The 18,668-nt window shown below is 37.5% G+C and overlaps 1 protein-coding gene across 1 annotated transcript in view; it reads right to left on the bottom strand.

Annotated features, from left to right (window-relative positions):
* Position 1: 1 nt before the first annotated feature.
* Positions 2-18,668, bottom strand: part of CCDC93 (coiled-coil domain containing 93) — a 32,050-nt gene continuing 13,383 nt past the window's right edge. The window contains exons 9-23 of the mRNA XM_030952331.1: positions 17,788-17,880; positions 17,268-17,318; positions 16,207-16,293; positions 13,075-13,191; positions 11,591-11,653; positions 11,333-11,406; positions 10,697-10,778; positions 10,263-10,334; positions 9,068-9,139; positions 8,695-8,803; positions 6,093-6,175; positions 4,036-4,073; positions 3,095-3,179; positions 2,319-2,432; positions 2-1,173 (exon numbers count right to left, since the gene is read on the bottom strand). Of these exons, the coding sequence (XP_030808191.1) occupies positions 1,120-1,173; positions 2,319-2,432; positions 3,095-3,179; positions 4,036-4,073; positions 6,093-6,175; positions 8,695-8,803; positions 9,068-9,139; positions 10,263-10,334; positions 10,697-10,778; positions 11,333-11,406; positions 11,591-11,653; positions 13,075-13,191; positions 16,207-16,293; positions 17,268-17,318; positions 17,788-17,880 (1,194 nt within the window). The 3' untranslated portion in view covers positions 2-1,119. The remainder of the gene's footprint in view (positions 1,174-2,318; positions 2,433-3,094; positions 3,180-4,035; positions 4,074-6,092; positions 6,176-8,694; positions 8,804-9,067; positions 9,140-10,262; positions 10,335-10,696; positions 10,779-11,332; positions 11,407-11,590; positions 11,654-13,074; positions 13,192-16,206; positions 16,294-17,267; positions 17,319-17,787; positions 17,881-18,668) is intronic.

Here is an 18,668-nt window from a genome sequence, read left to right as displayed (position 1 = left end):
CTGGATTCCAAACATCCTTTATTTTATATCTGCTGCCATAGACAGTAATTGAACAGTGCTGTCATCAGTGTCAGTGGCAAAAAGGAACTTGGGTCTTCTTCTCCTGAAGATGTCATGTACATTAAGAAGCCAGTCCAAAATCCTGGAGTTAAGTACAAAAAGCAACTGTTTGAATTATAAAATACTGTATATACAGATATAAAAATGTCTCAGAAAGTGTCCCACAAAGTTTCTGAACTTTCAAGAGCAAATCTTCAGCAGGGTAAGTAGGTTGTTGTCTTCAGAGGTGAGCATCAGTTCATTGGAGCAGAATGTCTCAATCTTTATCTTCCTATATTACAGGTGACACGCTCTGATTTTCATCCCAGCCAGGGATAACGTGGTGATCCTAGTATTAAGGTGTTTTTTTCCTGGAGCTATTAATTTAACAAGCACACTCTCTATATATAAAAATGAAATTTCAAAGAAATTTATACAACAGCTAGACTTTATAAAAATATAGATCTATAATTTTACACCAGGAATTATCCAAGGTAAGTTTTCATTTTCTTAGCCATTAGAAATTAATTGTTATCCTCTGGAATCCTATATATGGCTACAGTATAAACTAAAATAATGTGAAGTTATTAGCTGGAAAAGTGAGTTTGAAGAATCTCATTCTGTGGGGTTTTTTTGGGCCAAAATTAACAAACTACCGCATTCTGCAGTGCTCATCCTGTGGGGTGGTGGACATACTACACAGTAAATGTAAACTTATTCCAAAATTTTCACCTAATTCAGTGTTAAAACCCAAATAAAGAAAACATTCCCACTGTCCTTACTGTAGGAAAAAAAAACCCCAAACCCAAATAAATAAAATTAGACAGTATTTCTATTTTGCTGTACTGTGTTAACTCTTTACTGTGTTGGGGAGGCAATAATGAATAATACAGCCATGTGATGAGGGAATGTAAACTGAACACATACTGGAAAAACCAGACTTTTACAGCTGTGTGTATATATATTTTTTTTATATATATCTATATATATATACATCTACATTGCAGTTATAACTGTCACCTCCCAAAAGAGATTCAATGGACTGAACAATCTTCTGTAAATTTCCCCAGCTGGAGCTCTTCAGGAAGAACTGGCTTTCAGCTTGGACAGCAGCATTTCATTTTTACGGCATTCCTGTTAACAGAGAGCAAACAAGTAAGGAAGAATTTCTGCTAACTCTGCCACCTGTATCACCACATCAACAGAACCAAACTCTTTCTTTCATTTTGAAACATCTCCACAATCCAAAGCAGCCTGGAGTGAGTGATGAGTTGAAGATAATATTGATTCATCCATAATGTTATTTCAATGGCAATATTAATTAAATTTATAATATGCAAGCCAGAAGGAACACTGCCTGACCACCCATCTGAAGTTTTTGCTAAAGCAATTCAGCTTTTTACTTGTAAGTAGAATAAATCTGAAATGGAGATTACTTGTAGGTGATCTGGAACTTCTCAGGACAGTTTGCAAAAGAGCCAGTGCTCAGGGAACAACTCTTGGTCAGGAAATATATTCACACAAGTACCCGTGTTCGGTACCACACCATGACTTTTTTATTTTTAAGGGTAGCAGAGTTGAGCAGCTCACATGGAAGAAAAATAGGTAAAAAACCTAACAATAAATCTACCTAAATTCTGCAAGTAGGATGTAAAATTCTGCATGTCAGAGTAGCTGAACAGCCCCTGTCATTCTGCCAGAGCACAGTGTCTGAAGCAGGAAGGAACTGTCTCAGAACAAAGCAGGAATAATTACACAAAGATGTTTTTCCTTGAACATATGAAGCCAGATGACAATTTTGCCTGCAGCATTCCCTTTCATTCATTCATTCTCATGGAGACAGCAAGTAACAGAAGCTTGGGAAAGGCTAAATCAATGAAGTGTTGTACAGTGCTTTCACAATCATTAGGCAACAAGGCTGGTTCCTGAAGATTAATGACCAAGATCCTGCATTTCCTCCTCATTCACACACATTTCCACACCCCTCTTTGCTCCAATAACTAACTGCTCACAGACCTTCAAGAGATTCCACTTGAAAACCTAAATACACCACTTGCTTGATAACCTCTCCCTGTAACATGGAGAGGTGCCAATCTAGCAGTGAAAGAACTCCCAGAATCAAATTCAGAGTCCAAGATTCACATGGAGAAAACGACCAAGATACCTCATGAACATGGTGTGATAAGCATCATATCAAGATCTTGTGCATATATTAATGCACAAGTACATCAAAATAGGTCACAGAACATGACAGTTGAACACAGCAAAAGGGTTCTTACCTCTTTAAATTCTTTCACTGTTTTGAAGTAAAGCCTCTGTTTCTCTAGAAGCTCTAAGTATTCATCATTCAACTGGTCTCTTCTCATTTTGTTTTCTTGCTTCTTCTTTTCCATCTGTTGGTATGCAGGAAGGGTAAGAGATCATATGTATGGGATACACATGGACACACTGCAGAAGGAACAGCTATCTGCAACACACTAGGGGAGACAGATACTTCATAAATTATACCCCTGGCTCATACTTGAAATGCAATGAACATTTAGGTCAGCTCTTAAAAATTAAGAGCCTAATGCTGAAGTCTCAGTACCAGTGGCATTGTAGGTGCAGTTGGGAAAAGGGCACATGATGGTTGAGACTCTGAGGTGCTGCTGACCCTCTTCAGCAGCAGAAAGCAGCTTCAGTCAGCTCCCACAGTCTGAGAAACTGTGCCTGAGGTGCAGGTCTGACTGCACCCACACAGTCCAAATGGAAGAGTTCTCACTGCTTTCAGTGGCATTCAGTTATCTCAGGCATTTAAATCACTACATTGCCAGTAATGAAGTTGAGGGGTATAAGATTCCTGTCAGGACAGAGGTGTTACAACACCTCTGTCATACTCTATTCATTGACATTTAGTGGTGACAAGTTTCTGATGAATGTGAAAAGAAATAATCCTTTTTAGTTGTTTGCCTAATTTGCACCTCATGTAATGGATAATAATAGTGCATAGAAAGATCCAAGAGGCTTTGCTGAGATAATTCCCAGGTTTTAGCAAAGAAAGTGAGGGGAGTCAGACCTTCATTCGATTCTGTTTGATGCCTTCTACAATCTGCTCCATCTGCCGCAAAAACTGCTCCCGAGATCCGGACGATGCCATGGCTCTGGAAAGAAGAAAATGGAACACCTGACAGGGATGTGGGACACTGTATCTCAGCTGCTGCTGTCTTGCACATCTACCCATGTCCAAAGTTCTCATTGCTTAGTGTTCCGTGGAAAAATTCATTCTTTTAATCACTGGTACCACTGACAGTGCAGCTCTTCAGCTACCAAAGAGACAGGCACAGAGAGAGCTCAGAGCCCCTCACAGGTGTGCTCCCTGTCAGCTCAAGTCTGCTCCTAACTAAATAAAAACATTATTTTTTAAGAAAAGCCTCTGTTGTGAATAGTAAGAAGGTGACTAGAGGTCTAGGAGAACAGCAAATGTTGTACAATTTCACACTGTAATAGGGAAAGCCTAGAAGTCATTTTAGACCTCGAAATCATTAGAGAAAAATAAACACTGGCTGATTCACACACTGATTTTTGACCATGAACTTCCAAGGCAACCACAATTTTACACAGACTCCACAATATATCAAAATCTCCAAATACAGAGGTAGTTTATAATAAACATGTCTGAAATATGTCCCAGTCTAATGTTTTGTACATAATGTAATAACCACAACTCCACTAAAAGGAGGAAAAGATTAAAATTAACTCCAGGAAAATTATGACTGAATTTCCACATCTAAAGAATCAGATATTAAAAACATATGTTGGCTATAAAAGTTACATAATTCCAAGTCCGTGATTCCCCAAACTGGCTTAAACAGAGTTAATAAACTATTCTATAAAACAGTTTATGACTATAAAATCTTCTAAGAAATTTTTAGTCTCTATAACTGGTGCCCACTCCTATTTGTCCAACCAATTCTACCACTCTTTGCAGCTATTACAAGATAAAGAACCATAACTTACTGGTGGAAGTTGTCATGGATAGAATTCAGTAAGTTAACCTGTGAGTTGGAAAAAAAAGAAGAAAATACACATTTGTCTTCTCTGGTATGAGTTTTCACAGACAATAAGATTAATTTTATTTTTTAAAAAGTTACTATATAGATAATGCCCTCAAAAGCAGACAGATGTACTAAAATCACCATGAGCTTTCTTTCAGAAGATAAACCACAATCCTTTTGATTTAGTAAAATCTATGGTTGAATGACAGAAGCAGAAGTGTTGGACCACAACTGATATTTTAAATTTTACTGGCACTCAATTATAGCACTGAGAGTTTTCCAGCATGATGCCTTCCCAAACTAAAGCAATAAAGTAAAATGGCCTGCACACGTGTTCAACATGTGTTGAAATTTGACATAAAAGCAGATGCTGGTCCAGTGTTCAACAGCGACTGTTGACATGTGCACACGCACATCACAAATAAACAGGAAAAAAAACCACTTTTGCTTTTCAGATGGGAACCACTCAACACAATCTATTTCACAGAGGGCTCTGAAGAATCACCAGGCAGTGCAGGAGCAGCAGGTGAATTCCTGCACTGCTTTCATTGTGCAGATGAGGTTTACAGATTCCCTGCCAGCCAGGCATCATTACTCACTTTGCTTATGTGTATTTTACTGGGTGCTAAAAGGTGAACTCATAAAAAGTACAGAATGGCATTTCAGACGTGTGGCTTCTCTTACAAGACAGTAACATTGCATTCAATGAAGACAAAAATAAACATTTATTCCCAGGAATATTTTGCTGCTTGTATGAATTCCTCCAACTAATAAAACTATATGGGATACGTCCTATGTAACTGCCTTTGATTTTTTTCCTGTTTTTTACATACTGCCTAGAGCATTAAAATTCAGCAACTGGAAATTAATGTGATCCTTTCTCTCAGCTTTGAATACCTCTTGCAAGTCTCCTGTGGTTAAGCCTTCCAAGCAGTTTCTCCTTTTGATGAGTACTTGAAGAGTTTTGCACTAAGCAAACCCAAGGGCTGCAAACAGAATCACCTGCCCCACTGCCAGAGAAAACTGAACTCATCTCCTAAATCAAAAATCCTCCACCTGAATGAGATAAAAATAAGCAGGCATGGCAGAATCTGCAGGTATTCCTGGCCTTCTCTTGGATAAATTCAAACAAATTCTGAACAGACTCCCAAGCAGCCAAGGTGCTTAAGAATTCCTGTAATTTACAGCAGTGAAAATATTGCATTACTCATCAATATTTGCCATGTTCACATCCCTGCCTCAAGATATTTCCACTAAGCCTGTGCTTGAGAACATAATTACAGTTTATACATATATATATTCAAGCCAGGAAAAGTAGCCCTGCCCAGCAGTGCTGCACAACCATGGCATAGGAAGAGTGTGGATGTGTTACACTACAGTGAATTCAGCATACACACCCCAAAATTGAAAGACATTATGAAAAAAATTACTTTTAAAGCCTTTTAAAAAATACATCTTTCTCAAAATAGGATTAAATATGAGCCAGAGACCTTTTATGTCAAAACTAAAACCCTCATAGCCAAAATTCAACTGTACAACAATTCTTACTGTTGTTGTTTTAAAGCAATGATGCTCAGTGTGTTTTACAAAAGGGCTGGTTTGGGGAGGAAAAAGGGGAAAAAATCTCCCCAAAACCCAGGAACAAGACAAAGTCCAGGTGTATTCCAGAAATCTTTGTGAAGCACAGATTGCAAAGACATGTTTTATACACCATTAGACAATATTTACTCGCCAAAACCTTGATTTTGGTGCTATGATTACATTTGCTGATCAAATGTTACTCAGGTTTCAAAAGCACAGTGAGTTTAAACATACTGTACTAACAGCAATTCTTGTACAACACAGACCATTGCCCCTCCAAGATTACAAATATTCTTATGAATCTGTTGTTCCATTTTTGTTTACAAAGACCAGTAAGTCTGCTCTAACAGGACTGAATATGGAGAAAGCCAAGCAAAAACTTTTTATTTCTTTCCCCACAGACTGAATACTGGGAAAACAGTAATAACATTTTCTTACCTCCTTTTCCAAATATACTTTCTTATCATCCAGTGTATTATAAAGAGTAAAAAACTGCTTCGTTTCTTTGTGAGTTGCTGAGACTGCAAACAAAAAAAAAAGGGGGTAGAATAATAAAAGAATATGAGGTAAAATGGAATCTGTAAAAATACTCTGTAGGCTTTCTATAACATATTTTCCACTATCAAGAATGGAACACAGTCACTAATGTACATGCAGAGGGAACATCCTCCCAGAGTTTCTCTCAGCAGGGTTCCAGCTATCATCTCTTGTAAGAACAACACAGCTCAGTGTCTAAATTAAGCCCCAACTGCTGACAGCCCTTTCTGGCAGCCCATGTTGGCACCATCAGCTGCCTGTTTGTGCTGTACCCTGACACCACCCAGGCAGCTGTGCTGCTCACAGTGGCCTTGCCTGGCTTGTTGGAGGGGCACAGGCTCAGCAGGGACAGGGAAGAGCAGATAATCTTGGTAGTACTGTGGGGAAAAAAAGTGCATTAGACCATAAATGTCAAGCTACACATGTGCAAAGATGCCCAACAAAGCTTTTGCTGTTTTAAATTATTTTTATCTTCTTTATACTATGTGTGGTGATAGAATTAAGTAATACTTTCTGGTTTAGGTGGTTACAGCAGATGTGTTGGTCAGAGCTCAGCTGGGAAGGCAAGGTTCAGACATGCCTTCCCTTTGGGCTCACAAGATGGTACTCAAATCTGCTGAGTCTTACTCTAATCTTTAGTTCTTCAATGCCTAAGGAAATCCAATATATTTGTGACTCCCAAGGAAAGAGTTCAACAGGCAGCAAAAGTAATTCTGGCTAGAAACCACAAGCTGGAAAAAATGTATGGGTTAAAAATTATAAACCTTGATGAAATGTTACTCATTAGTCTGGGATTTGCAGAACTGCTGCCAAATGAAAGAGGCCTTTCCCAAACCATTTCCTTCATGCAACTCCTGCTCTTCCAGCAGCTCTGGTAGTCACAAGTCTTTCATGAGTGGATTCCACAAAACAACTCAGAAAGCCTTTCAAGATTTCATCTGCGTTGGAAAGTTGTGCCAACTTTTGGAGCCTTATGGGCACACACCAGAACCCAAGCAGAGTAAAACAAAGGGGGGAGAGGAAGAGGGAACCAATTGGCTCATTGATTCTCTTAAACATTTTCAATGGAAGAGGCTCAGTTAGGTCAAAACCAAAACTCTGAATATAACTGAAAAGGATTCTGGTACAAAAATCACAAAATCACTAAGGTTTGAGGTTAGTGCTGAAGATTGTCCTGTCTAACTCCTTGAAGAAAAGTTTAAAAAACACATTTTGGCAACTGAAGGCCACCTGAATCTGGCTAAGGGAAAAGCCTCTAAATGCCTCTAAAAATACAACAATTCACAGAAAAACTGGCTAGAGATTACCAACTCATTTCTCTAGAAGCTTAGCCTGCATAATGCAGGTTCCCAACAACGACTGAGCAGTGTGTTATCCTGAGATACTACTCACACTTTGTACTTTAGAAAACAAAGTCCCATAAAATTCAAAGCATCTTAAATCTACACCCAAAGTGCCCAAGTCTCTCTGATGCTAATCTCTCTGTACTTCAGATATAAAGGAAGCTCCATCTTTTGAGCACGTAGCTCTGACCAGACATGACAGAGAATTAGACACGACAGAGAATGTGCAGAAAATTTAAGGAAAAACAACAAAGCTCTTCATAGCTGGACTTGATTAAATAAACTGCATGGCACAGCAGAGGGAGGAAGAAGCACTGGACTTGTACTCACATCTATTCCTTGTATTTAGATAATACATGTGGAGGACAGCACAGAAGTGTGCCACTGGAGATGCCTCACCAGGGCAGGGGATTTGGATCCCACTCAGATAACCAGTTTGGAACAGCTCATTCTTCCAGAACTTGCTTCACACATTTATTTAATAAATGCAGAATACCTCTGAATCATTAGCTAGGTTTTCTTATGCTAACACACAAGTTAGTTAAATATACACCAGTAAGCATACTGGTCTGTTATCAGTTTAGTGGAACAACTGTCAAATTTTATTCCATTTGCACCTTTTCCAATTTTACAATTTCTGATCATAACAGTTAAAGACAAATTGTATTCTGCTTCTACCAAGATATAGCAGGATTGTGTTAATTAAAAATGAAAGAAATCAATCCCCTCAAGAACCTGTTTTTACTTGGTAGTTCTTGACATAGTTTGGTTCAGAACCAGTTATGTCATGTCAGTGGAAACAATAAAGCAATCTAATGGTAAGGCAAATTAATTAAACACGATTCAAACTTACAGCAACCTCATTTGTAAATGGTGAATTAAGGACTTTCAGAACATACTGGCTATTAACCTAAATGACAGAACCTGCTGCAGATAAAATTCATTCCAGAGGTCTTGTGCATTGAGTTTCACCCTCAGGAGTATTCTTAAAGCCCAGCTTATAAAACCTCAAAAATACGATGTGTAACATGAATACCAAAAACCTTTAAAATACCACCAAATTAGCAGGTGCTGTTGTTACATGCCATATGTTTAAAATGCAACTGCCCTTGTTTCAGGGCTTTAGCCTTCAGCAGGATGGTCCTGCTTGATATACATACCCTGACTGTAAAGTTCAATAAATCTCTTCTGATACTGTGTGAGCTCAGCTCGGCTGGGTACTTCATCAATCTTGCGTTGTAAAATGGCTATTTCTCTGTTTCTTCGTGCCTGAATAGAAAGTTAGGAGGGGAGAAAACAAAGCCTCTTCTTGTTCTCTTCTTAAAATGGATGAAGCCCCCCCCCGCAATACTTTGTTATTAAATAATTGATTTTAAAAACAAAAAAAGCTTTGGCTGAGGATCATTTTTTTTGCAATTGATTTGTGACAGAAACACTTGTTATAATTAGAACAACAGGACAAAGTATTAGAAGTTCCAAGATAAGACAAACATCAGCAATTTTGCACAAGTAATGACACAAAGAGTAACTCACCAGTAGCAGGCGGATCTTTTGAAGTTTCTCTTTCTCAGCTTTGTACTGCTGTTCTATAATCTTATTTGGCTCCTGGAAGTTGAGAACCCAAAACAATTGTGTATTACAGTAGCATACGAGAGCTGCAGTGCAAAAATGGGCAGATTTGGTTTGTTTTCTGGTTTTGCCTATCTTTGGCTCCCACAATAACACCACCATTTGTTGTTTGGGGTTTTTTTAAATGATAATTTGTTATCTGTATTAAAAGCCTGACATAATTTACTCTAAACAAGGACATTTAGATGGTTTTTAACTTTTGATGTTTGAGTTTTTAAGAGTTATCAATATCTTTTGCACTGCTTTACAACAGTCACACTTTAAATGAAGATACAAATTCAAAGATTGTCAGTACCCCTTAGTCTGAGTGTTTATACTTTGATTCAGTGGTGGGATTAAGAATAAACAAGGCACCTGAACAGAACATAAAGCCTCTGACATGTGTTAACTTCCTGCAGTGTGGGCTTCTAAATTTGAAGATCCAGTAAACTATGTTAGATACTTTTTTTTCTTGCTAAAAAATTTAAGATTTTGGTTTGCACTTTAATTTTTTTCATGCTGTGTTGAGGAGGACAGCAGCATCATGGAAGCTGTAATCTGCCTTGTTCCAGAGGTATGAATGCATCAAATGTTTACCCACTGAAAATAAAGTCATTGAAGCTTTTACTTTTCTGTTCATTCATTATTCATTGCCATCAGTCTGGATGCACTTGTGTTCAAGTCTAACTTCTGACAGCTGCTCACTGCATGCAGTGCACTGAGCCACTGAAAGCTCATGCTTTCATCCTTCAGATAACCCCACTTCTAAGAAAAAAACAACCAAACCAGACATTCTTTCTAAGGAGGACATGTTTCTGTCAGAGATATGCACAGCTTTTAGCACAACACCGAGATTCTTCTCTGCTACTACAAAGAAAGAAGTAAAAGGCACAAAAGCATCTCCAAAGGCATGGATTCTGTGAAAAGAACAGATAATGCTGTTGCTGTTTGCAGACTCCTGTATTTCTAGGATTATTAGCCTGAACTGTGGCTTTACAGAGCTTTTTAAATATTCCAGCAGATACTTTAAGGCTTACAAGAATGTTCCAGAAGTCAGAAAGACTTAAACAAACATTCCCAAATGCAATTTGAAAATAAGAACTTAGGCTTTTGCTATTACCTGTTCCTCCCCATCTTCCGCTGCTTCGGCTTTCAGAGTCTCAATATTTTGTTGCAGTCTCTCCATTTCTTCCTTTAAACAAACAAAAGTTGATTTTTTTTTTAACTGAGACCTCTTCTCTTAAGAGAAGTGAGGGAAGGATCTTGAACACAACTTCTAACAAAATGTCAGAGCTGACCACACACATAGTATTCAAATTTGGAAGATTAAACAGCATTCCCTGCTTAAGGGTATTAAGGAAGGCCACACCAGCTCAGATCCTTCCTCACTCTTCCTTGCTCCAGGGGTGCTAATATTCAATTTAAACCTGGAGTTAGCAGTACCTGGGGGTGTGAGACAGATGACAGACATGGACACACAGCACAACAACACACCAGGAAAGTGCTTATTTACCAAGTTTTAAATGAATCCTTCTAGGAGACACTGGAACTTACCCTACAATGTGCTTTGAACTCTTGCTCCTGGCTCTTTAGGTTTTCATTCATAGCCACCAGTGCTCTCAGACTCTGTAATATGCTAAATTTGAAGATCCAGTAAACTATGTTAGATTTTTAGTTTCTAATTTAAACAGATTGAGAATTAACATATATTAAAACAAGCTTAGTTCTAAATAAATTTACAATAAAACCTGGGTAAATTAAACCCCAAAATATCAGCACTGATATACCAAGGTCAAAATAAAGATGGAATCTTACACTGAATATTCTGATGGCTTTGTTATGTTTTAACCTCATTACTGTGAAAGTTTTGAGAGACTTCCATTTAATTTATGTGAGATGAAGGCTTCAAACATGAACAAAATAAATCAAGAAGGCCTCATCTACTTGTCAGATGTGTCTAGGGTTCTTCTGCTTTAAACACCTACAATTATTTTGAACTACAGACTGACACTTTTCATTCTGACTGAATCGTATTGAAATGTTACCCTGTCTCTGGAAAGCAAGCTGGAGAATAATTTAATTTTTAAATTTTAGTTATTTGTTAAGGTTGACAAACCAAGAATCATTGAATGATTCATTTAAAAACCATTATTTTTCACAATTTCAAAGATAACAAAGGAAGAAACTTACCTAGAATCTGCTTGGGATTCTATTGTTTCTAAGGCTGCCAATTCCTTGTCCAGCTTTTCACTGTAACTCTTAACCTAAGGGTTACAATTAATAATAAATTGATACTAAACTGATTAATAATAAATTGACTTTCCCCCACCATGAGATCAGTGAGTTAAGCTGGCAAACACCTTCAGTGTTTAATACATCCCTTCACAAACAGAATTCCCTTCAAAAAAGTTTCAGCTACAAACAGCACAGAAAAAAACCAAAGATTACCTCTGTTAATGTCTCTTTTGCTTTGGTACATTTTGCCTGCAGATCAGCACATTTAGCCTGCAACTGTTACAAAAGAGAAAAAAAAAGAGTTGGATTTTATATTCACACTAATTACACCTGTAATGGAGAACAGAGAATATTTGAGCTGTTCATAATGGTTGTCTGTCAAACAGCAGGCCAAGCATAACAAACACTGTCTTTTCTTGTCAGCTACTCTTGCAACTGATTGCAAGAATTCTGACTGAATATTTAATTACTAATAGCAAACATTTACCACCTGATCCTTTAGGTCCATAAAGTCCCAGAATAAACAAGAGCTTTCCCAAATTACAGGCCAATAGAATTGGACAGAAACTCTGCTAAACTGCTCAAACTTTTCTAGCCTGGCTGTACTGGCCTAGTTTCACACCAAGCTAAGAAAGAGTCCCATTTTATACTTCTCCAAATAAGTCAGGGCAATTCAAGACTTGCACAGAAGCACCATGGCACCAAACCACAGGCATTGCCACACCAAATAACCAAGCTGCTTTATGGTTCTCTTCTGTGTAACTATGGAAAGTCTAATAAGGCAGTTAGAAAAATATGTATTACAAACAAAAAAATATTAGGTATTTCACTTCTCAATTAATTTACAGAAGCTAATTTTAGAAGAACATCCTTCTTTAAATTCCCTATGATTTAAGATAACATTGCAAATAGTAACAACAAAAATAAGACATGGTTTACAAAAGTGGAGCAAAAGTGAGCAAATAAAAAATGCACATGTAGCTCAGTTCCACTTCCTTTCATGCTATTTTAGTGTGCTGTTCACAACACAGAGCTGTGACTTCATGCTCCACTCTTCCCTTTCCAAATGTATAAAAATAAAGCTTTTTCATTGTTTTTCATAGTTTTTTACCAATAGTTGACCAACAAATTTTATTCTGACTAAAAAAATTTAAGTCTGCAGTCCACATCTCATGAAATCTGACATGAATTGTTAGTTTTGAGAAATCTTGCCAAAACTTACTGCAGTATTGAAGCCAGAACTCCATAAATATTTCTTAAAAGACAGGGTTCTTGACTGTCACTGATTTCAAAAGCTGCTTTTGGCAAGTGGTAAATGAAATTCAGCCAGGAAATTCTTACTTTAGTAAAGTGATTAAAGGATTATATTTGGCTTACAGCTGTCAGTACATTTTTTCCCCATATAAAAACAGCACTGAGATTGTTATGTACTGAAAACAAGCTGCACAGAATTAAAGGGCCCTCAACTGTTAAAATGGCAAAATCATGGTCCTCCCCAAAATTAAGGCTGAGCTAACTGCCCCCTGGAATACAACCTGCTCTCACAATCCAAGGGCAATGCAAGCAGAGAAATGAGTGTTCAGCATGACAAATTGCTGGTGCAGAAGATACCTTGCAGGTATTTTCTGGATGGCAAAAACTTTGTGATCAACCACTTTTATCAATGTTTTCTTCTTTACTACATACACAATACTTACCTCTTCGAGGAGTTTGGTTTTCTGCAAGATCTGCTTGTTGAGAGATGCCACCTTCCTTCTGTGTTGCTGGGCAGCTCCAAGCCTTTCTGGTCTCTCCTCAGCAGAAAGCTCAGATTGCTGAAAAACAATAACAACAGCCTTTTGGACCTCACAGCACTGTTTTCTGCTTCTTCAGAAGCTCAGGAAATACCAAGGTGGGACACACCTATGATATTCCTTATCAAGAACTGTGTCTATCCAAAAGAATGACTGACTGATGTACCTCACGTCAAAATAAGCAAGCAGCTGAGCAACTGAATTATATTCTAGAATTTGCAAGTAAAGTAAGCTAAAAAAGTCAGTTGCCCTGGGACAGGTGGAAAATACTACAGTGTACTAGAAGATAGATTTTTCTTTTTTTTTTTGCATCAGCATTATGGTTAAACCTGGTAGAGTTCTTCAATGGAAAAAAATACAAGCATATTAAAAAACCCCTTAAGCTGTGGTATTCACTGAACTTGTTCAATCAGAGATGTTCCACACCCCAACAAGTAGCTCCAGAATTTTCAGAAGCCTTGAACAAGAGTGTATTCTGAAATAGAGGCTTGGCTGCATCTCCATGCTGAATGACAATGACATACTCAGTGTGGTAGATGCATTTACCACTCTGGGGTTTTTTTGTGTGTGCATGTGCACTGCTGACACCAGCCTTTGAGAACTACTCCATCCAGCATGCATTGCCAGGAGTGTCTCATAAATGCATAACAGAGACAGCAATCTGGATCCAGCCTCCTCTTCTCTCTGAATTGTGAAAGCAAAGCTGACAGAAACATTCTTTATAAAAATAACATTTAGAATAGAAATTGTATATTTGCAGTAGACAAAAGAATCATTAAAAAGCATTGATATCTTGATCTCTAAGGGATTATTTGCCTAAAAATTATTTGTACCTTTTGAAAGTCTTCACTTTGATACTTACATCCATCTGTTTTCCTAATTTGCTTCATGCACTCAGACTTCTTTTTTTCACTTAATCCATTTTCCAATATTTCACTAGAAAACCAGTTAATTTTCAAGTACCTCAAGTGCTAATTTATAGTCTGTCAAAGACTTCAATACTAAGTGCTTTTTGAATAATTACCCAATGTTGACAACTGCTACAATGCATAATCAGCTAAAATGCTACAAGAAATGTGATATACTCTTCACTCATATTTGCTCCTGGTTCCACTCCAGGCAGATGGGTAAGCAGCTTAATTTTAAATGAAAATAAGAGGCAAAGCCTGTCTTCCTCCTCTCCGTTTTCTATGTAATTCATATTGAAGAGCAGCTTAATGATCTGTTCTGTTTTTACATCCACAGCAAGAAAAGACCAATTCTGATGGCTTAACCCAACAATTCAGAGGCTTTCTTTGCTTTTGTGTTAGGAAAGAAAGAAATGCCTCTAAGCAACACCTGAGACCCTGAACTACTCAACAAATACATACTCAGTCTTACTTAATTCCTCTCATTATTTAGTCAAATCACATTCCTTCATCATGTAATGCATTCCAAAACCTTATCCTTCTCACCACCACATTTAGCCTCTCACATGCATAAGATACAAATGGAGAAAAATGGAAATGCAAGTGAAACAAACATGAGCTAAACTACTCTGAGACTGATGTTTGCAGAAATAGTAAAAATCCATGTAGTGCAGCTTTGCCATTAAAAAAAAGTGGATCTTATTTCAAGAAGTGAACTTTACAGCTTGCTTTTTGAAAATGGAAAAGAACCATCACTAATGTCTCTGACTGTTTAAAGATGATCAATTTGCTGCTCATTAATAATTTTCTGCCAGTATTTTCAGAAGGTGAGGAATGACACTACAATCCTTCCTCCAGTTCATCACTCAGCAGGTTAACATGGCAGAATGGAGGGGCAAATGCAGAAATTCTAAGCATTGATCTTCTGCAAAAATGCCTCGTATAAGAAAGGTCCTGGCCCATGGCACCATCAGACCTAGAATTTGGCTTGTCAGGTATCTTTACTGGGCTTGTGGTGAGACAAAACTCTGGTAAAAAATTAAGCACTGCTGTGTTTCTCAGGCTATGTACAGTTAGCAGGGGCTAAGACTATTAGAATTGTATCCAAACATTGCTGATGCTTCAATAAACTCTTTGATAACATCCTTAATTCTTCTCCTGGTGCATGCATACGTGCACAGAAATTCTATTTTTTAATCACATCCCATAGATTTGAAAAGTGATCTATTTTTGGTTTGACTTGAATCAGTTCTTACTTTTTAGAGTATTAATCATTGCTCTACTATAACAGTCAAGGTCCTGCTCCCTTCCCTCAGAACAGAAGAAATGTAACATTGAAATATGACTCTTGGGCTTCTGTTCTTCCAATCTTTTATAATAAAGAAAGGCCAAGAATTTGCTGTTGAGCTATAGGGTTTATCTCCAAAATGGGAAAGCTCCATATCTCAAATGTGTCAACAAAAAGGAAGAAATATGAGAAGACTATTGGACAAGTAAGAGCGACCTATAACTCATATCTGGCAGTGATGTATTGGATGCATTAATTGCTTGAAGAGCCAGATTTTCTTCTCACATTACTGGAAAAAACAATCACAGCTGAACACAGTAACTGGAGCAAACACACACATTTAACTGCTTTGACTTCTCAAAGCAACAAAGGTTTGGGTTTGATGAGATGAGATTCAAAACTTGAGATCCAGGGCATGACTGAGGACTGGAGTCCAGTGCAAACATCTGGAAATCTGAGTGCAGGAGGCCTAGACTTTTCTCTGAGCTGGCCCACAGAGCTGTATTTCTGTGCTTAACACTGAACATTTTAAAGCATATCAAGAATTTAGGCTGCTGGTTTGCATAGATACAACTCAGGCCTCTCTCCATCCATGAAAGGAATTAGGCAGGTGCTGAAACCCAAATTAGTCACAAATGCAATTCAGGGACATGTACTATCACATCAAAAGCCTGGGTATGTTTAAAGTCTCTTTAAAGTACTCTGGCTGTGCTGCTGCCCACAGCATGTATTAAAAAGTGTGTTTCAAGAGAATCATGGCAGTGAAGTTGGCAGCTTAAAGCCTAAATTAAAAAGCTATCAAACACCACATTGTTAAACCCACTCAGGTAACACACTTACCTTCTCAGCATATTCAGACACAATTTGCTTGATCTCATCTGACTGAAGTCCAACAATCTGGCCAACAGTGCTTGCTGTCAGTTTGCCCTGCAATTGTATCAAGAAAATGCTTGGAGCTTTGGAACTGCCTGTACTTTTACATGATAATTTCCAATAAGTTCTAATGTTAAACAGAAATTTGCAAAATGAGTAAAAATATCTAATCATAAGAAAAGTCCAGGAAACATTCCACCCTCCAAACATAATTTTGCTGACAGAAATTTCTCACTTAAATCTTTTTAGCAAATTTTTATTCTTATTTCAGAAACTTAATTTTTATTCTTTATACTGAATTTTGCTTTGCTTAACACACCTCTAAGCATGCAGGCACGTGCAAGAATTCACCTTTAAACTGCATGCATGTATAAAACCAGTTTCCAAACAGAACTGGATTCTCCAATGGATTTCAGTAGAAAGCATGTCAGTCAACTCTGAGACTAGACTAATTATTACCTTTTTTTTCATGACTCCAGCATAAACAGAAACAATGTTTAACAGCTGAAATTATTTCCAGTCCTTTCACCCAGAAATCAAAGAACAGACTACAAGTTCCACTATATCACTGAAAACAATGAATTAAGAAAAGAAGATGCATATCCAGTATTTTCTGTGTCTTAGACTAATGTTGTATTTATAAGTGCTTTGAAAAGAACCTTGAAAGGCACAGTTTTCCAGCACTCTCCCCAGTAATCCTCTGAATAATTCCACAAGATGAATAAAGTAAGATAGTGCATCCTGGACAGCTGCAGAGTGATGTCTTTCCCCTGAAATTCTTGTAGAAACCATTTGAAATAGGCATTTATTTATATTGTCATTATCATTTCAAGGCAAATGATGAACTAATTACCCTTGGAAAATTTACTGTCTTCCTAATTCAACCATTTTCTATGCACTCTCCTTATGAAAATTTAAACACAGTCATTCCATGACTTCAGACCTGAATCAGCAGCCTGATTTTAAGAATAATTACCACAATGAGCCATAATTTAAAGAAAGCTGTATCAGTTTTAAATGCTACTGACCTCTTCTGTTGCCATTGCAGCCATTCCAGTCATCAGAGTTTTAATGCGAAGCTACAGCAAAATATGAAGAATTATACATAACAATTTAACTTCTATCATTTTGTTATCTTTCTGCCAGGGACACATACATAAAATTAGTATCATAAAATGTGTATTTTAAAACAGGCAACAGGGCCCTAAGTCAGTGAAAAGAAGAGGTGGATAAAGTTACCAAATGTGAGGAAAATTTCTTGTAACAGTAAACTTTCACTCAGACTATTCCGCTCCCACTGTCAACCAAAAATCAACCTTTTTAAAAATGCTCAGATTCAAGAAATAATAAAGAGGTTCTGGGTTGTTAAACATCAAAAAGCATTAATTTTGTGGATCAATTTCAAGCTCTGTATTCTCCTGTGGGAAGCAACTTTCACTTCAATTAACCATGGAAATTTTCCTTCTTTTGGAGAAAGACTGGGCAGTGAAAATTGCTGCTCTCTCCCCCAGGGTATTAACTCCCATGCCTGCTGTGTCTGGGGCTCACCTCTTCAGCAGCCTGAAGGTCATCTTCATCACAAGGCTCAGCCTTCCCTGCTGCTGCAAGCCCTGGAGGTAGCACTGCTTTTTTATCTTCAGCCTTTTAAAGAAAAATTAAGACATTATTATATCTAGTTCCAATATTCTAAAGTGTTAAGAAAGACATCAAGGAGAAAACTGGAATGTAGCTGTTCTGTTTATATGAATACATTTCAGTTACTGGAACACCCTCACCTTCCAAATCATGCCAACTGAAATTGTAAGCCTTCCTGATTTCTCACAAGTATTCCAACTGTGTCTCTGGATTCCTATGGACTTATCTGGCCTGAAGGTTCCTTATTGCACAGCCTTCTGAGAGCTGCCAGCCTCAGGAGACAACCCAGAATATGATGCCTACTACGCAGGACAAGAATGAATTTTCTTTTTTAATAAATTGGTTTTGCAACTTAATATTGTTTGTGTAACAAACATACAACATAAAAAATGCAAACATGCCTGGCTCAGTTAGAAGAATTTGTACCACTGAAGTAAAGAGAACTGGGCACAGCCAGACTCAATTTCTAGGTCACCCTACCACATCACTAACATATTTCACTGTCCACTTCTGCCTTACTGGAGGCTCAGACTCCACAACATCTAATATACAATATCCCAAAGAGAACAGAACTTTTGAAGAAACAAAATGGACTCTATAAACATGACTAGGGGTTACTCTGAGGGGAAAACAGGCATGCCTAGATTGAGAAATATCTCCATTTATAAAAACATAAATGTGACATTTGTATGTGGAATATTGAGATAATGAAGAAGAGCAACTTTAATCTACTCAATGTATTGCAGGGTCCATGATGTGTTTAATGCATTACCTTCATTATCTCTGTAATAAAG

Source organism: Camarhynchus parvulus, chromosome 7 (assembly GCF_901933205.1).
Source record: "Camarhynchus parvulus chromosome 7, STF_HiC, whole genome shotgun sequence".
NCBI classification, from domain to species: Eukaryota; Metazoa; Chordata; class Aves; order Passeriformes; family Thraupidae; genus Camarhynchus; species Camarhynchus parvulus.
Note: the sequence above shows the minus strand (reverse complement) of the source record. Positions and strands in the feature narration are given on the sequence as shown.